The 27,956-nt window shown below is 47.6% G+C and overlaps 1 protein-coding gene across 1 annotated transcript; it reads right to left on the bottom strand.

Annotated features, from left to right (window-relative positions):
- LOC130490566 (von Willebrand factor A domain-containing protein 5A-like) lies at positions 1 to 27,504 on the bottom strand. Its single transcript, XM_056864387.1, has 16 exons — positions 27,465 to 27,504; positions 26,625 to 26,827; positions 24,799 to 25,021; positions 23,426 to 23,598; positions 21,666 to 21,780; positions 21,198 to 21,364; positions 20,922 to 21,010; positions 19,083 to 19,227; positions 16,153 to 16,232; positions 14,031 to 14,145; positions 12,533 to 12,697; positions 11,807 to 11,910; positions 9,767 to 9,972; positions 1,909 to 2,060; positions 1,664 to 1,787; positions 1 to 80 (listed from the first exon to the last, which is right to left on the bottom strand). Exons 1-16 carry the CDS (start codon positions 27,502 to 27,504, stop codon positions 1 to 3), a joined length of 2,181 nt encoding a protein of 726 aa, XP_056720365.1.
- Between the last annotated feature and the right edge of the window lie 452 nt (positions 27,505 to 27,956).

Genomic DNA, 27,956 nt, shown 5'->3' with positions numbered 1-27,956 from the left:
TCAGAGACCGAAAGCCTGGGGGCTCACGCTGCTGTCCAGCACTACATTGCCGGTCTTCACACAGTCCGCTAGCTGAGACCCTATGAGAGAGAGAGAACGTGTTTAGAATCTTCTTCCACAAGCATGAGGTTCTCTGATGATATTTTAGTGTCTCTCATTGTGTGTGTGTGTGTGTGTGTGTGTGTGTGTGTGTGTGTTAAGTGCCATCAAGTTGTTTCTGACTCATGGCGACCCTATGAATCAAAGTCCTTCCTTTCTAGAGTCAATCCATCTTTTGTTGGATCTTCCTCTTTTCCTGCTGCTTTCAACTTTTCCTAGGATTATTGTCTTTTCCAGTGACTCTTGTCTTCTTATAATATGTCCAAAGTACGACAGCCTCAGTTTAGTCATTTTAGCTTCTAGGGTCAGTTCAGGCTGGATTTGATCTAAAACCCACTGATTTGGCTTTTTTTTGGGGGGGGGGGCAGTCCAGGGTATCCGTAACACTCTCCTCCAACACCACATTTCAAAGGAATCTACTTTCTTCCCATCAGCTTTCTGATGTCCAGCTCTCACACCCATACATAGTAATAGGGAATAAGATGGCATGAATTAACCTGATCTTGGTTGCCAGTGACACATCCTTACACTTACGAATCTCTTCTAGTCTCTCAGTGAGGGTTCTGCAAGTCCTAGCAGCTACCACGAGTCAGTAGCATGTGCACAAGGATGGCTTCACTGTTACGTTCCAGACATTCATAAAGGAAGGAGAGATCTCAAACAGAGCTCACTGCATTGCAAGGTTCATAGAATCATAAAGTTGGAAGGGACCACCAGGGTCATCTAGTCCAACCCCCTGCATAATGCAGGAGATTCACAACTACCTCCCTTAACATCTACTCTGTAGAGTCAGTTTCTGTTTTACCTGTTTTATCTGGCATACTAGCCGCAAATAAAATTTATTTATTATTTATAACTACCTCCCTCCCCACATCCCCAGTGACCCATATTCCATGCCCAGAAGATGGCCAAAACAACAAAAACCTTCCAGTTTTTGCTGCCTTGGCAGCTTTAAAAAAAAAAAAAATCCTGTGGGATTTGTAAATGGCTGATTGAAAACCTTTCCCCATAGAAGATCTTCCCTCCTCTTCTTCAAATCATCTCTCCCAGAACCATCAACTTTTTGTTATTTTAATCTAACTTTGATTTTCATTCAGAGCTGATATTGTATCGAAATAAAATTTGATTGATGGATTGACTGAAGTTAACCACACACTACTGTTCAGCTTGGACAGAAGGAATATTGGGCTGCGGTCTGCGAAGGGATGAAATAGCCACCCCTGGGTAACTGGAACCCTAAGCTGGGGATCCGTTGGACTGGAGGCTGAGGTCCGAGTCCCATTCTCCAAACTCCAGCCTCTGCCTACTTCTCCCTCTCTCTCTCACCCTGTTCTCGGGATCCTTTCATCCCCGGCCGCAACCTCTCACCTGCAGTTGCATGGAGAGGATATTGGGCTGTGGTCTGAGAAGGGATGAAATAGCCACGGCTGGATAACTGGGGATTCATTGGATTGGAAGCTGAGGTCCAAGTCCTACTCTCCAAACTCCAGTTTCCGCCTACCATCGCCCTCTCTCTCTCGCCCTGTTCTCAGGATCCTTTCGTCCCCCGGTCACAACCCCTCACCTGCAGTTGCTTGAAGCCAGTTGAGGGCTTTCGCTTCCAGGAGCTCCCATTCATCCCTCTGCTTTGCAGTGCGGGAGTGGAGCCACAAGATGGCCAGCACAGTTGCCCACACATTGGGAGGCACCTGGTGGAGGGAGGAAGAGAAGGGAGACCCTAAATCCTGTCCGCTCACAAGCCCCTGGACAGGCCCATCACTTAAGGTGCCCCCTGAAAATGCCAGGTCCTAGCCTTGCTACGGAACTTACCTGTGCGGGTGCTTGGCTCGCGATCTCGGCCTCACTCAGGCCCAGCAGGCTGGCCAGGTTGGCATCGAGGACCCAGGAGCCATCTGCATTCTGCAGGGAGACCAGACTCAAGAGAAGGGATTCCTCTTTCTTGGGGGTGGGCTTTTTCGCCTCTACGGGGACGGAGAAGAACAGTCAGAAAACCAAACAGAATCAACCGGCAGCTTTCACACCCTGTTCAGAAGCCATCAACAGTAATGTGCAGACAGAAGTTGTGATGCCTGCTAGAGTTGGTTGCCCTCAAAGTTTTGAAGGCATTAACCAGCTATAGCTAAGGTCGTATTCAGCTAATGTTCTACTCCAAACACCACTCTCAGTTTGTCTGGTTTTTAGTGGTGCTCGCACATTCCTTCTTTCCTCTCCTTGTATAGCGACCCTTATCTCCAATTAAGAGATTCTCCAAGGAATCTCCATTCCTTCTTTCCTTTCCTTGCATAGCGATCCTTATCTCTCCAATTAATGCCAACAAAGAGTGACCTCTGAATGTAGGTCTCTGGGCTAATCGGGGCTTACTTTGGCCTTCATTTTCCCTGCAAGAGGAGATAAATGGAATGCCCAAGCATTCCCCACGAGGACTCAGAGCAGCTTACCTCCTTCTCCTTTCCTCCATTTTATTCGAACAACCACCCTGTGAGATAGGGGAGGGCGAAAATGTGCAACTGGCCTAGGGTCACCCACCGAGCTTCCATGGCAGAGTGGGGATTTGGTCCTGCATCTCCCAGAGCCTACTTTGACACTGTATTATTTCTCAGTTCAAGATTGCAACTAAATGTCTTGAGATGTTATTTCTCTCTGACCCTATCACACACAGATGTTCGCCGATATGATATGATATGATATGATATATATTTATTTGTTTAGCCAAAGGCCATTACAAAGCTTCCTTACATAAATACAGAAAACTTAAAATGATATCAAAAAAAAAATTACAACAGTATGCAATTTCCTGGTAAAATCAATTACATACGCAAGTTCTGTTAAAACATTATTTGGATTCCTCTGCAGAATTTATCTTAATAACTTCAAGGGCTCTAATCTTCCTGGCTGCAATAGCAAATTGTGATATTCTAACGGTTACACGCGAATCAGAGTCAGAAAGTAGGAAGATCAATTTTTCCAATTCAGAACAGATAGTTGCTCCCTTCAGGATTCCATCCAGAAATTTGGCTCTAGGCTCACTATACAGTGGACATATTAACACATAGTGAAATATGTCCTCCAATGATGAGGATCCACAGATACAGGTGCAATGTTCCTTTGGGGTTTTGTTATACCGTCCTGATAGAAGGGCCGAAGGCATAGTCTGAAATCTTAGGGAGGTGAATGCCACCCTAAGGTTCTGTGATGTGAGGTTGACCAAATAGGGGGATCTGAGATTATATTTCTTATAGGTATGGAACCAGGGGGGAAATTTAGATTCTCGGATTACTACTTTACGTTCGCCTATAAAACTACAAATGATTTCCGCTGAGAACACAAAAGGGATCTCTGCTGGCTTCATTGCGCCTCTTACCTAAGTAGCTGCACGTGGGAGAACCCATAACATTTTCGAGTTGGCATCCACCTATGGGCGCAAGAAATGTATGTCCTGTAGCACAGACAGAGGAGGAAAAGACAGGGCTGGCGTGACTAGAGTTGATTGTATGCTTTAGAATGGCGATCTTCTCTTATTTTTCACAATGTTGTCCTGCTGATTCTTTCACTAAGTTGAAAGTAGAACAGATTCTGGCAGCTGATGAAGGCTAAGCATTTTTGACACCAGCCTCCCCGAGCCTAAATGTCCTGATATGTTATTCTTCTCTGACTTTGTCACACACAGATGTTCACATATAACACTAAAAATGATTTCTGTTGAGAACACAAAAGAAGAAGAAGAAGAGTTGGTTTTTATATGCGGACTTTCTCTACCACTTGAGACTCAAACCGGCTCACAGTCACCTTCCTTCCCCCTCCCTACAACAGACACCCTGTGAGGTAGGTGGGGCTGAGAGAGTGTGACCCAGCTGGCTTGGTGTGTAGAAGTGGGGAAACAAATCCAGTTCACCAGATTAGCCTCTGCCGCTTATGTGGAGGAGTGGGGAATCGAACCCGGTTCTCCAGATCAGACTCCATCGCTCCAAACCACCGCTCTTAACCACTAAACCATGCTGGCTTTATTGCTTCTCTTACCTGGGCAGCTGAGTATTGGAGGAGGAATGCAAGCCATTGTGTGTGGGCCTGCACCTCCGTATTGCCTCTTATATTCCAGGTCCAGAATGGTGTAGTGGTTTGTAGCGGTGGATGCTCATCTGAAGAAGTGGGTTGGTTTCCCCACTCCTACACATGAAGCCAGCTGGGTGACCTTGGGCTAGTGACAGCTCTTCAATCTCTCTCAGCCCCACCCACCTCACAGGGTGTCTGTTGTGGGGAGGGGAAGGGAAGGTGGTTGTAAGCGGGTTTGATTCTTCCTTGAGTGGTAGAGTTTTTGGCCCGGTGCCAAAAATCCGGGCAACCGCCACCTAAAAGGTGGCGTATCTCAGCCAAAAAAAAGGGGGCATTCCCAAGTCATAACTGGGGAACTGCCTAACGGCAGCCCCGACCCCTGGCCAGCGCCACAATGCCCTGGGAACACCTCCCGGGATGCCGTTACTCCCCGGGAACGCCTCCGGGGTCTCCGCTGTGGCCTTTGCCAATGTCCGGCTCCGTTGGGGCCACAAATGCTGGCATGCACCACCTGGACGCCGGCGGAGGCCTTTGCCGGCCTCCACAGGCCTTTGGGTTGGGCCACCAGCGCATGTCAGGAATGCGCTGTAAGAGACGCGGAAAGGTGAGTGCGTGGAATCTGCCAGATCCTCATAAAACAGAATGGGAAAGAACATAAGAACATACGAACATAATAGGCCCTGCTGGATCAGACCAAGTTCCATCAAGTCCAGCAGTCTGTTCACACAGTGGCCAACCAGGTGCCTCTAGGAAGCTCACAAACAAGATGGCTGCAGCAGCATTGTCCTGCCTGTGTCCCCACAGCACCTAATATAATAGGCATGCTCCTCTGATCCTGGAGAGAATAGGTATGCATCATGACCTGTATCCATGTTGACTAGTAGCCATGAATACCCCTCTCCTCCATGAACATGCCCACTCTCCTCTTAAAGCCTTCCAAGTTGGCAGACATCACCACATCCTGGGGCAGGGAGTTCCACAATTTAACACAATTTAAAGAAGAGGTTCTCAAAAGTATGGTGGCTGGGCACCTCTGGACACAATTCAAGCCTCCATCTACGGGACCTCCTACTGTTCTCTATCTTCTGCCTCAGCATCATTTCAAATCCATATATGCTTCCTCTCAAAACACCGAATTCTTCCCTCCTGCCCCAAGTTCACAAACCCCACCAACTAGAAGAACCTATTTTATATATTTACTTCATTTTTCTCCCGCACAAGGACCCAAAGTGGTTTACCTCCTCCCTACGCTGCTCCATTTTGTTCTAACAACCACCCTGTGAGGTAGGTTAGGGTGAGAGTGGGTGACTGGCCTATGGTCACCCACCCGGCTTCCATGGCAGAGTGGGGATTTGGACTTGAACTCACGTGAATACAGGAAGTTGCCTTACACCAAATCAGACCGTTGGTCCATCAAAGTCAGTATTGTCTACTCAGACCAGCAGCGGTCTTTCACATCACCTACTTGCCCGGCCCCTTTAACTGGAGATGCCGGGGATTGAACCTGGGACCTTCTGCATGCCAAGCAGATGCTCTACCACTGAGCCACAGCCCCTCCCCCACCTGCATCTCCCAGAGCCTACTTTGACACTCTAACCTCATACTCTAACCAGTATATAGCTCTCAATTCAAGAGTGCAACTAAATGTCCCGATATATGTTATATCTCTCTGACCTTATCACACACAGATGTTCGCCTATAAAACTCCAAATGATTTCTGTGGAGAACATAAAAGGGATCTCTGCTGGCCTCACTGCTTCTCTTACCTGAGTAGCAGCAATCCCTTATCGGAATTGCCTTATCGGAATTGCTCCTGCAAACCATTCGTTGGTGGCATGCACCTCTGAATTGCCTCTTAGATTCTTGCCCTGTAGCACAGACAGAGGAGGAAAAGACAGGGCTGGCATGACTAAAGTTGTTGGTATGCTTTAGAATGGTGATTTTCTCTTATTTTTCACATCTTTGTCCTGCTGTTTCTCTCACTAAGCTGAAAGTAGAGTAGATCCTGGAAGCTGATGAAAGCTAAGCATTTTTGACACCAGCAGCCCCGCGTTTTGCTTGGTGAGGGACTAAAGGTCCCCTGTGCAAGCACCGGGTCATTCCTGACCCATGGGGTGACGTCACATCCCAACGTTTCCTAGGCAGACTTTGTTTTACGGGGTGGTTTGCCTGTGCTTTCCCCAGTCATCTTCCCTTTACCCCCACCAAGCCGGGTACTCGTTTTACTGACCTTGGAAGGATGGAAGATGAGGGAGTGGTGGGGTCTAAATTTTACACAGGTACGCAAATTCACACAACATCTGAGGCAGGCAGAAACAAGTATGGAAATTGCTTCACGTGAAGCATAGCACATTAGCTGGGTGAAGCGGCATGTTCAATGTTCAGTTTGCGAGGAGAGCTGGCACCTTCCTGTCCTCCATCCCCACTCCAGCATGAGACACTTTAAAAAATAGATTTACTTCATTTACACCCCACCTTTCTCCTCAATGAGGACCCAAAGTGGCATACATAATTCTCTTCTCCTCCATTTTATTTCAACAACAACCCTGTGAGGTAGTTTAGGCTGAGTGTGTGACTAGCCGAAGGTCACCACACACCCCCGGCTTCCATGGCAGAGTGGGGATTTGAACCTGAGTCACCAAGGCCCTTCTCAGCACTCTTAACCATGACACCACACTAACTCTCAAAACTGCACTGAAGAGGAAGAAGAAGAGGGAGGAGGAGGAAGAAGAGAAGGAAGAGTTGGTTTTTATATGCCAACTTTCTCTACCACTTAAGGTAGAATCAAACTGGCTTACAATCACCTTCCCCTCCCCACAACAGACACCTTGTGAGGTAGGTGGGGCTGAGAGAGCTCTAACAGAGCTGTGACTAGTCCAAGGTCACCCAGCTGGTTTCATGCGTAGGAATGTGGAAACAAACCCAGCTCACCAGATCAGCCTCCGCCGCTCATGTGGAGGTGTGGGGAATCAAACCTGGTTCTCCAGATCAGAGTCCACCGCTCCAAACCACAGCTCTTAACCACGCTGGCTCTCTAAATATCCGGATGTATGTTATTTCTGCCCCATCTCATCATATACAGATGTTTGCATATAAAACCAGAAAATGTAGAATCATGATTTCTGTGGAGAACATAAATGAGATCTCCATTGGCTTCATTTCTTCTGTTACCTGAAGGGGTTTTCTTCAAAAACTTTGAGGTCAGGCCGCCGAAAAAAGAAGCCCTCGTTGCTTTTGCAGGCTGGAATTGGCTCGGAGAATGGACGGCTACATTGAGGAGGAAAAGACAGGGCTGGGATTGACTAGGCAATTTTATCGATCACATTTCCGTCCTACTGTTTCTCCCCACTGAGCTGAAAGCAGAATAGACCCTGGCAGCTGACGCAGGTTTAGCATTTCTCCACTGCCCCCAAAATATGTGACACAATTCAAAGTGCTCTTAAGGACTAAGGTTCCCTAACAAAGGCTAGAGACCTGGCTTTGAACACACACATGAAGCTGCCTTATACTGAATCAGACCCAGGGTCCATCAAGGTCAGTATTGTCTACTCAGACTGGCAGCGGCTCTCCAGGATCTCAGGCGGAGGTCTTTCCCATCACCTACTGCCTAGTCCTTTTCAACTGGAGATGTCGGGGACTGAACCTGGGACCTTCTGCATGCCAAGCAGAGGCTCTTCCACTGATCCACAGCCCCTTCTTTCTGCTACCTTTCCTACATTGCCTGAGGAAGAACATATGAATTAGCTGATCAGATCAAGGCTGTGCCGTACTGCATTTGGCCTCCAACTCTTGCTAGACAGCTGTCCCTGGGAAACACAAACTGGGCTTTAAGGCAACAGTGTTCCATCACTTGTGCCCAGCATCTAGCACACAGAGGTATGCTGCCCCTGCACATGGAGGTTCCATTTAGGTAGCAAGGGTAATATCCACAGGTAAAACTATCAGCTATGGATTTTTCTAATATACTTCCTCAGTGGGCTGCCCTTTTTCAGTGGCTGCCCTCTGGCAGGGCTGGAAGGGGCAGCCGCCCAGTTTACACAGCAGATGTCAAATCCATGTCGAAAGTTGTTCCACACGTTACAACGGTGGTGCTGAGCATCATACAATGGCTACTTGAGCCAGCTTCCCTTTGGTCCTCATGGAGACATTCAAGCAGGGTTGCCAGCCTCCAGGTACTGATCAAACAAGACAGTAGTAGGCAAAAATAAACAAGCAATAGACAAAGATAGCAGTTAATATAGACAGCAAAGCTATCACTGTAATACAATGATTGCAACAAACATAAGCAAACAAGCTAAGCAACCGAGGTTACAAAGCGAAAATAGCAAGAACAATGTGGCAGAAGCTGATAATAAATATACAAAAGTTCATGTAAGGCATGGAGTTGCGTTCTAGTCAATTTCAAATTCTTCAGGCAACGGAGATAAAGGTGGTAACGCGGCTCCGGAAGTATTCCAGCGTTTTCACTACAAAAAGTAGCTTCATCAGCCACAAGGGTTTAATTGTACAATTCCTATGATAAGTTTGGAGCTCCCAAAACGGGCTGCTATCAGAAGAGTTCATACGTGACGTTCATGCCTTACGTGACGTTCATGCCTTACATGAATTTTTGTATATTTATTATCAGCTTCTGCCACATTGTTTTTGCTATTTTCGCTTTGTAACCTCGGTTGCTTAGCTTGTTTGCTTATGTTTGTTGCAATCATTGTATTACAGTGATAGCTTTGCTGTCTATATTAACTGCTATCTTCGTCTATTGCTTGTTTATTTTTGCCTACTACTGTCTTGTTTGATCAACACTACTTACAGTAGAGTGAGTTATTCTTATAGCCTCCAGGTACTAGCTGGAGATCTCCTGCTATATTACATGTGTGCACAGATAACAACAAATATATGCACTGTCTGCAAATCCCAGCGATATACCAAAAAATAACAATATCTCCTAACTACTTCGACATAAAGAAGGAGTAATCTTACTCTTGAACTGATATTGTCATAAATCTTCAGCACTGGTATGCGAAAAGTGAGTCTGGTACATAAAGTCCCTTTTCATATAAATCTTCATCAGTTGCGTCTGTGCTTGAGTGGAATTGACCAGCATTGGAGCGTGGCGATCCTATTCCGAGATCCCGTAGGATTCTTCCTTAGGAGCTTAACATTATCTATTTCTAGGACTCAGCCATTGCAAGACAGCTAGAATGCTCCTCCGTTTAAATGATAGAAATGTTAAGCTCCTAAGGAAGAATCCTACAGGATCTCAGAATAGGATCACCACGTTCCGACACTGGTCAATTCCACTCAGGCACAGACGCGACTGATGAAGATTTATATGAAAAGGGACTTCAATTCTTTATTCTTACCGTCATTTGACCAGAAAATAGAACACATCTAATCAGAAGTAATATAAATTAGTATGACAGTCTCAGTTTAGTCATTTTAGCTTCTAGGGTCAGTTCAGGCTTGATTTGATCTATAACCCACTGATTTGTTTTTTTGGCAGTCCAGGGTAACCGTAACACTCTCCTCCAACACCACATTTCAAAGGCCATGCCCAGTCCCAATTCCGTGGGTTCAGTTCATGAGCCCTTCTGTGATTAAGCCCAGTTCTTTAACTCACCCGCAAGTGGGACATGTCGGTGGACGAGGGGCCCCTGCACTGGCTTGCCCAGCTCTGTGTTGACCCCCACATAGGCCGTCTGAGAACACACCACCCCGGAACTCAGGCTTGTCTCCAGAGCCAGGTGCTGCTTTTTTTTATCCTTCTCTCCGGTACCCTCCAGATCCTGCAGCAGGGCACGGGCCGCCAGCCGATGAACAGGGAGCCTGGAGTGAAAAACGAGGGCCCTGGTTTGCTTCATATTTTCAGTTACACCCATCTTGGATAATGGGTTAGATAAAGGGGCTGGAAAAGACCACGGCTCAAGATGATGGACAACTGCTGTCTAAATCAGACAGATGTCAGCTAGGTGGAGGAGGAGGAGAAGGAGGAGAAGAGTTGGTTTTTATATGCCGACTTTCTCTTCCACTTAAGGGAGACTCAAACTGGCTTACAATCCCCTTCCCTTCCCCTCCCCACAACAGACACCCTGCGAGGGAAGTGGGGCTGAGAGAGCTCTAACAGAGCTGTAACTTGCCCAAGGACACCCAGCTGGCTTCGTGCGGAGGAGTGGGGAAACAAATCCAGTGCACTGGATTAGCCTCTGCGGCTCATGTGGAGGAGTGGGGAATCAAACCCGGTTCTTCAGATCAGAGTCCACCGCTCCAAACCACTGCTCTTAACCACTACACCATGCTGGCTCTGACTCCTTAGAAGGATGCTGCCTATCAGCATGTTGTATTGTTTTTATCTAATTGTTTTATCTCTGTACAGTTACATACATGAAGCCTGCTGGGTGACCTTGGACCAGTCCCAGTTCTCTCAGAACTCTCTCAGCCCACGTGGAGGCAAGCAATGGCAAGCCACCTCCGATTGTCTCTTGCCTTGAAAACCCTACGGGGTCGCCATAAAACCCTACGGGGTCAGCTGCGACTTGACGGCACTTTCCACACACGTGTACAGTTGGTGGGATAAGAGATCTGGTTCTCTATTCAACGCCTGCCACACATGAGCAGTTTGGGAAAGTTCCCACAAATGGGAACTTTTCATCCCCCTGGGCTCATTCTTTCAGCCTCAACGGACCCTGAATGGCAACACTCAGGTTCAAAACTGAGCTTTATGAATAAATGAATATATTACAAAATGAATATATTACAAAAGGTTATGGAAGGATTTTTCCATTAAATAATAATGTCAGGCAGAATAAATAAAGGCAGCCAATGCGACTGGCATCCTCTCGGTTTCAGGCACGGATCTCACAGGCAGTGATAGGTCTTTAGTGTCCCCAGATTCCAAAGCTATGCAGATACAGGGCAGATACAGGAAGGAAACACGCTTCAGTTATTCGAACACTGCCCGGTCTTCTGCCTACAAAACATTATTTGAAGATTCAAAAAAGTTGTGTTTCTTGCCAAGACTTCTCGCTTCCTTAAGGAGTGCTTCAAAAGCATTTCACTCAGAAAACATGAACAACAAAAAAACCCCAGGTTTTTTCAGTGCTCTCCCAAGTTGATAACTTTTTCATGAGAATAATAAAAAAAATCTTCAGGGGAAAAAATAGAAAACCACAACCCCCCCCCCTTAATAGTCAAAGTCAAAGGTATTTATTACAGTCCACGGCCAGCAAATACAGCAAAAATATAAAAAATGGAAGCAATTAAAAATAATCATGGTACACATCAACCACAAATACAGATAAAAGTAGTGTATTTAACATATTAACACCCCTTCACGAATACTAAATATAAGATCACTCCAAGGATTTAAAATCTGAACCACTCTTTAACTTCAGAACGCTGTTTATTTTTTTTGAGGTTATAGACCTGGCAACCCTTCGTGTCGTTTGATGGTTTTTATCTGATAGGAGATTTTCTATTTTAATTTTATTAGCTCTCCCTGGGAATCGTTCCAACAATGGCCCAATAGTTTCACTGCAGATTTTGTTGTATAAGGCATACTCCAGCAATACTATTTTCCTCATCAAGCCTTCACATTTCTATTCCCAATTAAATTCTATTGCATTGGCCAGTGAGAGGGGACATAGATTGAAGAGCGTCCTACCTGTCACCCTCCTGAGCTTGGAGAGGGAACTTCATCGTCTCCTTGAAAGTCTGGCCTGCGATGCTGTACTGAAGGACAACCGACCCCTCTGAGGCACCTGAGGACTGCAGAGGAAAAGGAATTGGTAGAGCAGAAGGAAACGAGGAATTCATTCTGGGAATAGCTCTCAATAATTCTCAATAAAGCATAGTAACCAGCAGTGGGAGCTCAAATATGGAGCTTTGACTGCGGCACCATGTTGGCACTCTCCCACTCTGGGAACATAGATACCACAAGTACACATGAAGTTGCCGTATACTGAATCAGACCCTTGGTCCATCAAAATCAGTATTGTCTACTCATACCGGCAGCGACTCTCCAGGGTCTCAGGCAGAGGTCTTTCTCATCACCTACTTGCCTGGTCCCTTTAACTGGAGATGCTGGGGATTGGACCGGGGACCTTTTGCATGCCAAGCAGGCGCTCTGCCACTAAGCCATGGCCCCTCTTCATGGCTCTCCGGGGTCTCAGGCAGGGGTCTTTCACATCACCTACTTGTCTAGTCCCTTCAACTGGAGATGCCAGGGATTGAACCTGGGACCTTCTGCATGCCAAGCAGGTGCTCTACCACTCAGCCATGGCCCCCTCCCCAAGTACTAAGGCCTCAAAAGGTCCTAGGGCTCCCTTGGCCAAGGAAGGTGGATAGGGATGGGTAGTCAATATTTGGAGTTTTGGTGGAGGCTGCTTGCCTTATGCTTCCCGTGGATCTGGGCATAGATGAGGCTGCGCTGTCCTTCAAAGATGACTTGGGGGCCGGACCCCACCATCACGGCCTTGAGACCGGAAGGTAAGCCCCAATGCAGAGAGACCCCTGTTGCTGCAGGATACAAGGCCTTCTTCAAAGATTGCAGGGCCTGATGGAAGAACAGAGGGGTATCAACAGGTATAAGCTGCAGAGGGTGCCTTGTCGAAATAAGAAAGATAAAAATGGTGTCGTCTATGCCCTTTTGAAGGCAGAACTATGCCTGAATAAGATGTCCTCTTTTTTTATCCTGATATGCTTCACAGATACGCATGTAAGCTCCAGCATGCAATGGATATTAAATTAGCAAGCTTTAGGAGTAGAAAGGGTAGAGCACTCTCTTCCAATAGAAAATAAAAACTCCGATACGTTGGCTTTTAATGACTGTATTAACTGTCCTCTACAGGAAAACACTAGATCTAAATCCTTCGGGCATGACTTGCTGCTGAAGGTGGAAACAAGCAGCTCAGTGCAACGACAGGAGAGGTTCGAATCGGAGCACCTGTCCGAGGGCCCGTTCCTAGCAGGCTCCGAAGAAAGACGGATGCCTCTTCCAGACCGCAGCCCTGATCTGTATTTTCCCTGCCTCCGAGTCACATCTGTTGAGAGTGCCTTTGGGGCAGTCCCTGCACGCTTCCTGTTTTTATGTGGAACTTCCCCGTGTGGGGAGTCCCCGGTTTACATTAACATAGGAAATGAGGCGTCTTCTGGACGACTTATGGTTGAGACGAAAAACGGTATGTGTGCCTCGGCTCTGAGATGAAATAGAGCTTTCTTTCCCCGTGTGCGTTAGGGTTGCCAGCTCCGGGTTGGGAAATATGTGGAGATTTTAAGAGCAGAGCCTGAGGAGGGTGGCCATTTCTTCCAGGTGAACTGATCTCTTATCTCCTGGAGATCAGTTGTAATAGCAGGAGATCTCCACCTAGTACCTGGAGATTGGCAACCCTAGTGTGTGTGGTTTTTTTGCTCCATTCATGACTACTGTGCACCGATTTTATTCACTCCGGAGGCTGGGAAAGAGGGTTTTCTTGTTTCCTTTAGAAGTCAGCTGGGCTGGGAAGCCACGCTTTTTGGTATTCTTAGACAGAGGGGGGCAAGAAGTTGAGTTTGCCGGCATAGTACTAAGACCACAACAAGATCCTTTGATTGAGTAAGAGGATGATGGGAATCATCACAGGAAGTTAAAAACATGTAGGAGTTCATTTAAAAAAACCCAAATGAACCACATTAGTCGTGTTGGTCTCTTCTTGACCCTGAACTTTAGCTAAGGGAGTGTGATATGGGACGAAACAACAATGGTCCTTTTGTTCAAGAGACTGATGGGGGTGCGATGGGGTATGAATTTAGTGTATAGACAGAGGGGGGTGTCTGGCAAGCTACTAAGAGCTCAGGGAAGTGGAAAGCAGCCCATGACGGAGGAGAAAGGCAGGCTCCCAAATCCTCACCTTGGCCCGCATGCGCTCCTTGCCGGTGATGAATTCGGCACTGCCTCCGCCTGCTCGAGCGATGCCTTTGATGAGGGCGGTGGAGGCCCCTTCCCCGATGCCGAAGGAGAAGCACCTGTAAGGGAGGGTGCAAAAGAACTGGGTTTGAAAAATATTATCCAAAAAGAAGAACAAAAGCCATGTAGCACCTTTTATTTTGTCCATCATCATCACACAGAATAGGGAGCAAGCTTTTGAGTTCTCCAGAACACATAATTTTCTAACAGAGCGGTTCCTCAGTGGAACAGGCTTCCTCACGAGGTGGTAAGCTCTCCTTCCCTGGAGGTTTTTAAGCAGAGGCTAGATGGCCATCTGTCAGCAGTGCCGATTCTATGACCGTAGGCAGTTCATGAGAGGGAGGGGATCTTGGCCACCTTCTGGGCATGGAGTAGGGTTCGCTGGGGTGTGTGTGTGGGGGGAGGTAGTTGTGAATTTCCTGCATTGTGCAGGGGGTTGGACTAGATGACCCTGGTGGTCCCTTCCAGCTCTGTGATTCTATGATTAGGCTGGATGGTAGACAAAGAAAAAGAAGTATGTGTGTTTGCAGCCATGATCTCAAGGGCTTACCTTGTCAGCCTCCTTTGTAAAATGCTGAGCAAGTATGCAGATTTAAAATGAATCCAGGGTCAGTGAGCAGCTCCCGGCATTCTGGGAGCAAAAATTAAACCACGAACTGGAAATACAGAGTTGATCCAAATGTCCTGCCAACACCAGGTGAGATACAAAGATATCCCCCCATACCCTTTTTATTTTTGTAGCATCGAGCCTGAGGAAGACGTCTAGAGAACTTGAAAGCTTGCACACAGTTCTTTGTGATATTGGATTCTCCTAATTAAAGGCATTACACAGGTTGTGTTCTTGTTTGGATTTTATTTTGGACCAATGCCACTTTCTAAACTTTCTTCTTTATTTTGCATATTTTTTTCTTTTTAATAAACTTTTTTAAAAACTGATTGGTAAGAAAGTTACAGGCATTACTTATTCAGTTTGTTTTCATTTCTACTGTTTTGAATAGCAGACACTTTTCCGCAGGCATTTTCCGACCGTGAGAGGTCGCCTTGCTTTCCCTGCGCATTTTGCCCGTGTTTTCTGGACGCTGGCTAAACACAAATCCAGAAAACGTGGGCAAAATGTGAGGGGAGAGGGAGGCGACCTCTGAGGTCGGAAAATGCATGCATAATCAAGGCAATGTCCCGAAGCAGTCGGCAAAGAAACAGCCATGCATAAATGACCCATATTTCTTTTGGATTATCTGGCTAAGAAACGTTACATAAATTCTTGCATCTGACGAAGGGAGCTTTGACTCTTGAAAGCTTATAACCCCAAAACCTTGCTGGGCTCCAAGGCGGTACTGGATTCGAATCTAGATGTTCAACTGCAGACCAACATGACTACCCTTTGAAACCAGCTACATAATAGAATTTATTTATGTGAACTAGATTACAGAATGGACTAAAATCTAAATAACAAGGGGGAAGAAGGGCAAGATTCAGGCAGAGACAGTAAGAAGAAGAAGAGCTGATTTTTATTTGCCGACTTACACTACCACTTTAAACCGGCTCACAATCACCTTCCCCTCCCCTCCCCACAACAGATGCCCTTGAGGTACGTGGGGCTGAGAGAGTGTGACTAGCCCAAGGTCACCCAGCTGGCCTTGTGCGTGTGTGTATGTAAAGTGCCATCAAGTCGCAGCTGACTTATGGCGACCCCTTATGGGGTTTTCAAGGCAAGAGACTAACAGAAGTGGTTTGCCAGTGTCTTCCTCTGCATAGCAACCCAGGTATTCCTTGGTGGTCTTCCATCCAAATACTAACCAGGGCTGACCCTGCTTAGCTTCTGAGATCTGATGAGATCAGGCTAGCCTGGGCCATCCAGGTCAGGGCATATGTGGAAGAGTGGGGAAATAAATCCAGTTCACCAGATTAGAGTCCACCGCTCATGTGGAGAAGTGGAGAATCAAACCCAGTTCTCTAGATCAGAGTCCACTGCTCCAAGCCATTACTCTTAACCACTACACCATGCTGGCTCCGTGGTGCAGAGCAGGATACCAAGAGTGTTTCGATCTCTTATTCTCCGTTTCTACCTGTGGGAGGAGCTGTGACGTTCAACTTCTGCAATGACCTCGTCTGTGTTAGACACCTCTCCGTCAGTGAACACAAACAGCTGGAAGACAAAAAGAGGGATGTGAACTCAGAAGGCAAAAGCTTTTCCGTGGAGACCCAGCAGCACAGAGGTGGCTTTATTGGTCCTCCCCATAGAATTGGAAGGGGCCATACAGGCAGGGCCGGTGCTACCATTAGGCAAACTAGGCGGTTGCCTAGGGCGCAGACCTCAGAGGGGCACAATACTGGCCCGAGGGGCACCGTTTCAAACAGATTAGTATCTTGGTGGAAAATGCAACTGACTATGGGTTTTTTATTTTAAGATACGTACCACAACAGTGCTATGGAATATAATTAATTATAGCATCTTATAAAAAGTTTTGTGCTTTTATTTTTTTTACAAGACATCTGTTTTTGAAAATTGGTTAGCAATGGGAGGGGGGCCCTACAAGTAGTTAGCCTTGCCTAGGGCACAAAAATGACTGGCACCGGCACTTCATACAGGCCATCTGGTCCCAACCCTTTGCTTAACGCAGGGTCAGCCTAGAGCAGTGGTTCCCAAACGTTTCGGGCCACCGCCCCCTTGGTTCCACAAACTCAACCCCAGCGCCCCCTACCCTACCCTATAAAAAGCATTATTCAAAATAGGGGTTTGCATGACGCACTAAAGAAGATAACAATAAAATTTCAAAACAGTAACAATTAATCGCACATCTATTCAAAATCAAATTAAAACTTTTTAGACTAAATTAATTCAACAAAAATGATGAATTTGATCCAGTGGTCCCAGCTCTTCAAAGTCTGGAAAAAAATTCTGATAGTTTCCACCAAATTTGCCAGCATGGTGCTGTAAGAACATAAGAAAGGCCCTGCTGGATCAGACCAAGGCCCATCAAGTCCAGCAGTCTGTTCACACAGTGGCCAACCACGTGCCTTTAGGAAGCCACAAACAAGACGACTTTAGCAGCACCATTCTGCCTGTGTTCCACCGCGCCCAAAATAATAGGCATGCTCCTCTGATACTAGAGAGAATAGGTATGCAGTATGACCAGTATCCATTCTAACTAATAGCCATGAATACCCCTCTCCTCCATGAATATGTCCACTACCTCTTAAAGCCCTCCAAGCTGGAAGCCATCACCATATCCTGGGGCAGGGAGTTCCACAATTTAACTATGCGTTGTGTGAAAAAATACTTCCTTTTATCTTTTTTGAATCTTTCGCCCTCCAGCTTTAGCAGATGACCCCGTGTTCTAGTATTAGGGGAGAGGGAGAAAAACTTCTCCCTGTCCACTTTCTCCAAACCATGCATAATTTTATAGACCTCTATCATGTCTCCCCTCAGCCTCCTTCTTTCCAAGCTAAACAGCCCTAAGCGTCCTAACCGCTCCCCATAGGACAGTTGCTCTAGTCCCTTAATCATTTTGGCTGCTCTTTTCTGCACCTTCTCAAGCTCTGTAATATCATTTTTTAGGTGTGGTGACCAGAACTGTACACAGTATTCCAAGTGTGGTCTCACCATAGATTTGTACAAGGGCAGTATGATATCATCAGTTTTATTCTCTATTCCTCGTCTAATTATGGCCAGCATGGAATTTGCCCTTTTTTACAGCAGCCACACACTGGGTTGACATCTTCATTGAGCTATCCACTACCACCCCAAGATCCCATTCTTGGTCAGTCGTTGCCAGCACAGATCCCATCAGTGTATATGTGAAGTTGGGATTTTTTGCTCCAATATGCATCACTTTACACTTGCTCACATTGAATCTCATTTGCCATTTTAATGCCCAGTCTTCCAGTACGCAGAGATCCTTCTGGAGCTCTTCACAGTCCGATTTTGTTTTAACCACTCTAAATAATTTAGTGTCATCTGCAAACTTGGCTACTTTACTGTTTAACCCCCAACTCCAGGTTATTGATGAACAGGTTGAAAAGCACCGGTCCCAACACAGATCCCTGGGGCACCCCACTGCTCACATCCCGCCATTGGGAGAACTAACCATTGATTCCTACTTTCTGCTTCCTATTTTTCAGCCAGCTCTCAATCCATAAGAGGACTTGTCCTCTTATCCCATGACTATGAAGTTTGCTTAGCAGTCTTTGGTGGGGGACTTTGTCAAAAGCTTTTTGGAAATCCAAATACACAATATCCACAGGCCCATTCTGTGGATTGAGCTATTGTAAATTAGTGAACAACACAGTTGAAGGGGCCCGCCTCTAGCACGCCCCTGCTGCCCCCTTGCCTCTTAGTGCCCCCCTAGGTAATCCCACCGCCCCCCAGGGGATGGTACCACCCACTTTGGGAACCACTCGCCTAGAGCATCCCTGACAAGTGATTGTCCAGCCTCTGCTTAAAGACTGCCAGTGAGGGTTGGCTCTACAATGTAAACGACCAACGCTTGTTGAGACGCGTTTCAGCCTGAACAGACCTTCCGCAGTGATAATCAATACAGAAAATTATTATAAAAAACCACATCTGGAAATGAACCTTATGAGATATTTTTATCTAATATTTCGTGTGGCTTGATGTAAACTCTTAACCCAAATCCTGGGTCTTGCTGCATGGACAGTTGCTCACACGATCTGGTACAGAATTAACAATGCTTCCCCTTAAAGGCACTCACGGACATGCCTCTGGAGTCTAGAAATAAAACATAGCTCCCACTTCCTAGCCCTTGGTAGGAACGTCCCCCTCCCCGGTCTATTCTCACTGGCAGCAGTGCAGCAGAGATCCCCCTCATTCTGAAGGCTGTCTGGAGAGACGTCAAGACCTTCAGCAGATGCAAACTGCTTTCGTGTATGGTTGTATCAGCAGACTGAGGTAATAAGGGTAAGGGGACTCCATATCTTCAAAACTGTCGTACATACTGTACAGAAGGAAACTGGTTGCTAGTGGAGTTTGCAGTACCTGACGAGGATGTCCTTTTCGGCGTGGCTGGCTGTAAATGGCCTTCAGTGGTTCCAGAATCTCTGTGCCCCCCAAGTTAGCCTGCAGCGGCTTCAACCTCTGGAGAGACTCGGACATGGTCAGCTGGGTGTACTCTACACTCTGCCTGCAGAGGGTAAAAGGAAGTGCCAGGGAGTCAAGGATGTGGATGCCCGGTTCCCTAAGGTTCACCTACTCTATTTACTCTGCTCCCTGTCTCGGACTTGCACACCTTCACTAAACCCACCCAAACCACAAGTTAACACCCCAGTGTGATAACATTCTTTTCCCGGTCAAGATCAAGCCATTAGTGGCCAGTTAGTACCAATAAGATGCTATGAACTGGATACAACATGGGCAGGGCATAGAATCATACAGTTGGAAGAGACCACCATGGTCATCTAGCCCAACCCCCTGCACAATGCAGGAAATTCACAACTACCTCTCCCACACACACACCCAGCACCCCCTACTCCCTGCCCAGAAGATGGCCAAGGTGCCCTTGTTGTGCCTGAGTAATCATACCTGCATACACGCAAGCTACACACATAAGCCCCTGACTCGCAAAAGCCGTTAGCTGGCAGAAGCCGCTTCCCCTTTAGCACCATGAATGTAGGCACACACACATTCCCAACAGCCAGCTCTCCCTCCCCTTCAGTAACTTTTGTTTCGCTCTGCAAAAGGACACTCAAGGGATTTCTCAAGGGAACAGGCTCCATTCATTAATGTAGCAAGGCTCACGTAGGCGCTGTAGAAAGTAATGACGTTGCGTTGACAAGCTAACATCGGATGTTAAGAAAATGTATCATTGTTGTATTGGAATGTCAAATGTCTATAAAACCTCTTGCATTTGCCCTGCATAGTGAACTATCCCCCCATTTTAAGTGCAGACAATAAGTCTGCAATGTACACAGAGCAAAAGCCACAGGCCCTGCATAAACAGGCTGAACACACAAGGAAGCGCTTAAGAAAATGTATCATTGTTGTATTGGAATGTCAAATGTCTATAAAACCTCTTGCATTAGCCCTGCCTCGGGGTGACAGGATCGCGGAGCTGTTTGTCTGGATCCTGGCTCACCCGGTTATTACTCCTTGGCCAATAAAGCAAGCTGTAAGCTCAAACCAACCTCCTGCCCTCATTGATTTCATTGGACTCTACGATGATGGGGGGAGCACTTCACCCTTCCTCTCATGATCTGCCTAAGGTGGGTGGCCTTGGGACAGTCACATACTCTCAGCTTATGTCTGCTGCTAGAAGAGAAGAAGGGAGCAGAAAGCTACATGGCTAGAAATGTACAACTGAGAAGGCTAGCAGTAGCAGCAAAGAACCAGAGAGTTTTTATGGTCCAATACATGCCTTGCAAAATAAGAGGGACTGAGGAGAACAACTGAAAGGTTGCAATCTGTGCAAAGCCCTGGATGACTTGTTTTCTCTTTTCTTTCCAACACCTTGGATAGCCATTTTGATGCTTTTTAGTAGCTCAAGATGAACAGTCCCATTAACCAGTGCCCCTCTTTCCCTGGGAGTAAGGGAGAGGCCACACGGAGAAACAAGGAACGAAAGGAGCAGACAGTAGGGTTGCCAGGTCCGGGTTGGGAAATACCTGGAGATTTTTGGGGTGGAGCCTGAGGAGGGCGGGATTCGGGGAAGGGAGGGACTTAGAGTCCAAATGCCATAGAGTCCAATTGCCAAAGCGGCCATTTTCACCAGGTGCACTGATCTCTATTGACTGGAGGTCAGTTGTAATAGCAGGAGATCTCCAGTCACCACCTGGAGGTTGGCAACCCTAGCTGACAAGCATACAAGATTCTGACACTCACGGATAAAATGAGTCGTAGGTGGATCCAAATCCGTAGATGTTGAAGAAGCATCCCAGAGGGAGACTCTTCAGCAGGAGAATCAGGGCTTCCTAGGGAGAGAAAAACTAGAGTTCTCCTAGATGGTCCAAGTTACCTTTCTGAACTCACTCCTGTATTATAGCAGGAGTGCTTCCAGGGAGTTCTCCTTCCTTAGTACAGTTCTTCCCCTGTAGAGCCAACCCCCAGGACACCTTTCCGGTTGCAGAAGTTCCAGCATTTGATCAGTTCGTGATGTACCTTGGCACTTTGAATACGAGATGGTGAGCGAGAACTGCCGGAAGCCATGCTGCCAGAGCGATCCAGCAGGAAGAGGAATTCCCCAGTAGCATTCTGGCCTGGCTTGGAGGCACTGCGTAAGCTGGGGTACAGGGTAACCAGAAGAGCCGGATCCCCCATCAGGGAGCCTGTTTTGCCCAGGAAGAAAGAAGATTCAGCAGGCGGTTCCACAAGTGGCCACGCTCCTCACCAAGGGTTGTACCTCCCATCCCCATCCAGGCCAAGCGCCTCTCCCAGAATCCCTTGCACTTCGGCCCCTCTCCATCCATGGCTTGCCCACCTGAAGCAGCTCCAGGCTTCCCAGCCTCCAGGAAGAAAGGCAATTCAACAGACACTTCCATCTCATGCTCCTCACCATCCCCATCCGGGCCGAATGCATCTCCCAGAATCCCTTGCCCTCTAGCCTTTATCCATCCATGGCTTGCCCACCTGACGCAGCTCCAGGCTTCCCAGCCTCCAGGACCGCACTGGGCTTGTGAGCTTCCTCATAATAAATCAGCAGCTCCACATCCTGGTCAAATTGGTGCCCTTCAGCCAAGGAGACCTTCGGGTGAGAAGAAACAGAATGAAGAGCTGGATGCTGGGAAAGATTTCAGTCCCCCAAAGAACTCCAACTGAGAGCCAGGGTGATGTGATGGTTCGAGTGTCCGACTAGGATCTGGAAGGCCCAGGTTCAAGTCCCATGTCCTGAGACTGGACAGCTCCCCACGTATTTGTGTACTATAACTACATCTGAGAGACGTACTGCCATGGAAGCTTGCTGGGTAGGCTTGGGACAGTCACACACTCTCAGCTTATCTTACCATATCATGTGGCAAAATTCAGCCCTGTGAATTTTGGGAGTACTGTGACACCATCATGGTGAAGAAGAAGAAGAGTTGGTTTTTAAATGCCGACTTTCTCTACCACTTGAGTCTCAAACCAGCTTACAATCGCCTTCCCTTCTCCTCCTCACAACAGACACCCTGTGAGGTAGGTGGGGCTGAGAGAGCTCGAAAAGAGCCGTGACTAGCCCAAGGTCAGCCAGCTGGCTTCATGGGTAGGAGCGGGGAAACAAATCCAGTTCAACAAACTGGCGTCCGCCACTCATGTGGAGGAGTGGGGAATCAAACCCAGTTCTCCAGATCAGACTCCACCGCTCCAAACCACCGCTCTTAACCACTACACTATGCTGGTGAGCAGCTTAAAAGTGTGGGTGTGATAGGATTATATTCAGGCCACCACAAAGTGGTCCAGTTTTTGGCAAACTCCCTTGTCCCTACTCTCAACAGGAATTAACCTTGATGGTTCACAGCTTAAATAAGGATCCTCTTGTAGTAGCTGCATCTAGATTACAGGACATAGTTTTTGAGCTTGTGGGCACCTTTGGGATACTAACACAGGGTGGTGGGCGCAAAAACAAAAGGGCTGCCACAGGAAGCGAAGCCAGCCACAAAAATGGCCACTGCAGAAAGCAGAGCCGAGCACAAAATGTCAGGGGGTGAGGTTATGCATAACTCTAACAGTAACTCTTCAACCTTTCTGGCAGAATCTCTGCTTAACAGGATGCCTTTTTTAAATGAACATATTTTCTTGCATACAAACAGCTTCCCTTCAGTCAGGGAGTGAAGATCCTTTTGCAGTGGCGCCAGCTGCTCTCAAAGCAACATTAAAAAAAATCTGTACAGCCGATCAGATCTCCAATGACCAATAGGGTTGCCAACCTCCAGGTCCTAGCTGGAGATCTCCTGCCGTTACAACTGATCGCCAGCCAAACAGAAATCAGTTCACCTGGAGAAAATGGCCGCTTTGTCCATTGAACTCTATGGCATTGAAGTCCCTCTCCTTCCCAAACCCTGCCCTCCTCAGGCTCTGCCCCCAAAACCTCCCACCAGTAACGAAGAGGGGCCTGGCAACCCTATTGACCAACAAGAGCCCTACTGGGCAAAAGCCCCACCTGGCCCTGCCCACTTTCTCAAACACTAGGCGGGAGCCAGGAAAGGTGTTGGCAGGTGCCATGCTCCCCCCCCCCCCGGTACCACGTGGGTGACCCATTATCTGTTTTGGTAGCACATTCTAGTGAGCTGTTGAAATTTAGGGTTAAGCAGCAAAAACCTGGGATGGGGAGTTCATGGATTTTCTGGGAAAGAAATAACCCTTCCTCAGTATCAATCACTAGCACCAATGCTTTAGTTTATCAGTAACCCCACCTGAGCGGCAGTATGGTTTTCTGCTGTGAAGTGAAGAGGCACAAGGGTGCATTTCGATTCGACTCGGCTGATGCGATAGGAGGACTCCACTGTAGCGCTGAGGCTGAGCGTATAGGGCAGGTTTCCCTCGGGCACTCGTGGTATGCTGTTGGTGACCGTGCCCCCTTCTGACCCTGTGGAAAGAGACACAGGGCAAGGAAATAGTTATAGGACACATTTATGGGAAATCCCTCTCTTGATACTCCAACAGCGTGGTGCAGTGGTTAAGAGCAGTGGTTTGGAGCGGTGGACTCTGATCTGGAGAATCGGGCTTGATTCCCCACTCCTCCACAAGAGTGGCGACACTAATCTGAACGGGGTTGGTTTCCCCACTCCTACACATGAAGCCAGCTGGGTGACCTTGGGCTAGTCACAGCTCTCAGCCTCACCTACCTCACGGGGTGTTTGTGGTGGGGAGGGGAAGGGAAGGTGATTGTAAGCCGATTTGACTCTTCCTTAAGTGGTAGAGAAAGTCAGCATATAAAAACCAACTCTTCTTCTTCTGCATGATACACAGCCTTGGTATCAGAGGCAGGAAAAATGGAGTTATTTTAGGTAAAGGCACAGGGTAGCAAATGCATAGCACAAATGACAGATGGGATTGTGGATGGAGTCTCTGTTTCGGCCTAGTCAACGCATGCAGCAGGCGGAGAAGGGAATCTACCACTTCAGGCAACACTTCTGAATGATTCCCATGTAAACAGCTCCTTGACAGTAAAGAACTTTGCATCAGGAATCAAAGTCCTTGCATATACTGCAGCTGCCTGAACCGTATTTTCTACCACCAGAGATTTTGTTAAGCACAGGAGAATGCTAGAAAGGTCATGTCCCCAACCCTTAGTCTGAATTGGTATCCTCTCAGGGTTCTCCATTCCCATTTCTCTACCTGTGTAGGTCAGGCCTTAGCATTTAAACCAATGAGATCCTGATGTAGGGTTCTCAGGTCCCTCTTTGCCACTGGCGGGAGGTTTTTGGGGTGGAGCCTAAAGAGGGCAGGGTTTGGGGAGGGGAGGGACTTCAAGGCCATAGAGTCCAATGGCCACAATGACCGTTTTCTCCAGGGGAACTGATCTCTATCGGCTGGAGATCAGTTATAATAGCAGGAGATCCCCAGCTACTACCTGGCAGTTGGCAACCCTATCCTGATGGTTTGGAGCTAAGGGGATGGGATTAGCATGAAGGTCACACCCCTTGACAAAGCATGGAGAAGCGAAGAGAACGGATGGCCTCATCCAAGTCGGCGGTGCCAAGACATACAGCTTCTTTAAGCAAACCTCGGCCTCACCTTGCCAGACTGTGTGTGTAAGAAAATGTACTGGGTGGCAGGGTCTTACCCGCAGGCACGTAGCGTGGGTTCAGCACAGCAGGCAGGACAAAGCGGACAGCTCTGTCAGGCTCCGAAGCCAACGGCTGGACATAGCGCAGCTTCAGCGTGGCCTCCCCGCCGGGAGGAAGGTTACCCAGGCTGCAGGTGAAAATGTCACTGGTGTTGGTCTCCCTCTCGAGCAGGAAGGCTTGTAGTCCTTCGCTCAGGGCATCCTCATATTCCTGCTGTGCCTGTATCACAGGGGTGGGGAACGTCAGGCCCAGGGGGTGTTAAAGGCCTGCGAAATCATTTGGTCTGGCCCTTCGTGGGTCCTGGCAGATCTCTAGCTCAGAAGGATCTAAGACTGGTGATCCGCCCCCTCCTGTGGACAGGAATAGCCTCTATTCAAGGCAGATGTGAGTTTGTTTTGCCGAGAAAAGGAACCTTTTTTCCCCCTTGCAGAAGAGTCGTTAGCTATGGAGCTGCTAGGACCGCCCAAGAAACTGTGTCAACCCTTTCCCACCTGGGCCATGGAGAAACGTATTCCCTCTGTATTACAAGAGGGCTGGGGACAGAAGTGGCGGCAATGGAGGGGTTAAAGGAGGAAGGGCCAGAATGTGCCGGGGGGGGGGTGGGTGGGTGTGAGTTCTTAGCCAGCGTGTCCTCATTTCATCCCTGCAGGCGGATGTAGCTGGAGCCGGCTGTAGAATCTGGCCCCGACCATGCAGAGCAGGAGCAACTCCAGCGTGCAGCTGGACGGCTGTGCCTGGCTGGTGCAACAGACCATCCTGTGCCACCAGGTGGGCGAGTGTGCCACTGGTTGGATGCCTGCCTGCTTGCCCACGTGGTGGGGGGGGGACAACATCTGTGGCAGTTGCCTGCTTGGGGCTTGGTCGGCTAATTTTTAAGTTGATAATTTTGTATGGCCCGCGAATGATGTTATAACTATCCAAATGGCCCTTGGTGGAAAAAAAATTCCCCACCCTTGCTGTATTGGAATAGGGAGAGGATGGAGATTGAGGACAAGGAACGGCTGGCACAAGCTGACTCCCATAGACTCAATGGCTTTGATCCTATGCATAAGTTCCATGCGCACAAGATGACCTCTGGTATGAAGCCTGCTTCCTCTTCCACCAGCACGTCCACTTGTGAAAAGACATGTTGAAAACCACTGGTCGTGCCCAAACAGAAGTGCTAGAGGAGTCAGTGTGGTGTAGTGGTTAAGAGTTCCTCCGCTCCCCATGAATGGTGGAGGCTAATCTGGTGAACCGGGTTGGTTTCCCCACTCCTTCACATGAAGCCAGCTGGGTGACCTTGGGCTAGTCACCGCTCTCTTAGAGCTCTCAGCCCCACAACATGGTTGAGACTTCCAAGCTTTGGTTTCTCTCAGTCAAAGGTGAGGAATGGGAGTTGACTGAAAAAGGTAAAAGGTGGAAGGGAGGTAAATTCTCAATCTTTAATACTACTGGTCCTCAAGTATACACCATTATTCTTGACCCCAATTGAATTTATTATAGATATATATATATGTTGTCTTACACAATAACCAGGGCACTTCACAGCGGCTTACAAAAAAGAGACATGTGTATCAGCCTACCCTCAGCCTACCTGCTGCTGCTCAGTTGCCAACAGGGGAAAAAATAAGGCAAAAACGGTTGTTGCACTGATGGCGTGACATCATTTCTGCGTTGAACCCTGAAGTGAGGTCACAACACTCTACGATTCAGCAAAAAAACTTTATGGTTTCTTGACATGAGCTCTGGATTTGGAAACTGATCTCGCCTAAGACAAATCTCTGGTTCCCCTCGGAAACGAAGTCCCCCTAGTCCCAAAGACTCCTCTGCGTCCCCGTACCTGTTTCTTTTCTCGGATCTGGGCCTCAATCCGTGTCCCGCAGATCAGGCCCTCGAAAGCATAGACGGCAGCTTCGTCATCCAGAGGGAAGACAAATGTAACCTCCACTGGGTCCCCTTCTTCATTCTTGTACCGAAGATCAGACACGACGTCAGCCACGAAGCCACGGACCAGCACATCCACTGAGATGCTTTGTAAGGGCACTGGCTCAAGGAAACAAGGAACGTACATGATAAGCCACATCAGCTCAAGAGGAGGCCCAACCCATGGCAACAGAACTTGAGCCCAGAGTTAGCTTGGGGAAGGGAGAACTATGCCCAGCAGCCATATATTGGGTTCTCCAACATGGTAGTGGTTAAGAGCGGTGGACTCTAATCTCGAGCAGTGGACTCTAATCTCGAGCGGTGGACTCTAATCTGGAGAACAGGGTTTGGTTCCCCATTCCTCCACATGAGAGGCAGACACTAATCTGGAGAAGCAGGTTGGTTTCCCCACTCCTACACATAAAGCCAGCTGGACAACCTTGAGCTAGTCACAGTTGTCTTAAAGCTCTCTCAGCCCCACCTCCCTAACAAGATGTCTGTTATGGGGGGGGGGGGAAGGAAGGTGATTGTAAGCCGGTTTGATTCTTCCTTAAGTGGCAGAGAAAGTTGGCATACAAAAACGAACTCTCCTTCTACGAAGATGGCCAGTTACACTAGGGCAAAAAAATAAGTTCAGATAAGTTACAAATCTTATTTTTGAATTTTAGTGGCATGCAGAATGTCAGATCTCACAATTCTAAACTTCTAAAATATTGTTAGGCACACCCAACTGAACAACCACAAGTCAGTGACTTACCTGGCTTATCAGAATTCGTGACGAGGCCACCGACTGCCATGGTTGAGGATGATTCTGGAGAGATGATTCTGGGAGGCAGACACACGCCGCCGCAGCTGGGCAAAACAAAATTCGAATTTCTGTTCTTATTTTTGGTTAGAGGGACAAAAAGCTTGAGAGCAGAAATCCTATAAACCAGTGTCTCCCATTCAGAGAGCCAGCGTGGTGTGGTGGTTAAGAGCGGTCGTTTGGAGCAGTGGACTCTGAAAGTTGGCATATAAAAGCTATTCTTCTTCTTTTAGTGTGGATTAGAAGCCACATTGCACGCAATACACTTAACTAAAAGAGTTCAAGTTCAGTTTTATTGTTGTTATAAAAATTGACAACGGAAAAAAAAAACCTGGGTAGCAGGCAAACATTGTTAAAAGTAACCATTTAAAGCCCAAAGGGTGTGTTTCTCTAACCACTGGATCTTATCAGAGTACTAAATACATTTTGTAAAAATTTAATACC

The sequence above is a fragment of the Euleptes europaea genome, chromosome 18 (assembly GCF_029931775.1).
Source record: "Euleptes europaea isolate rEulEur1 chromosome 18, rEulEur1.hap1, whole genome shotgun sequence".
Lineage (NCBI taxonomy): Eukaryota > Metazoa > Chordata > Lepidosauria > Squamata > Sphaerodactylidae > Euleptes > Euleptes europaea.
This window is presented reverse-complemented; position numbering and strand designations above follow the sequence as displayed.

Bases quoted from the DNA above. Each gene is read 5' to 3' on its own strand.
- LOC130490566 (XM_056864387.1), bottom strand. From the start codon at position 27,504: ATGGCAGTCGGTGGCCTCGTCACGAATTCTGATAAGCCAG. The intron at 26,828-27,464 runs GTAAGTCACTGA...TCCTTGAGCCAG, and splicing joins CACGAATTCTGATAAGCCAG to TGCCCTTACAAAGCATCTCA. The intron at 1,788-1,908 runs GTAAGTTCCGTA...TCCCTCCACCAG, and splicing joins CGAGCCAAGCACCCGCACAG to GTGCCTCCCAATGTGTGGGC.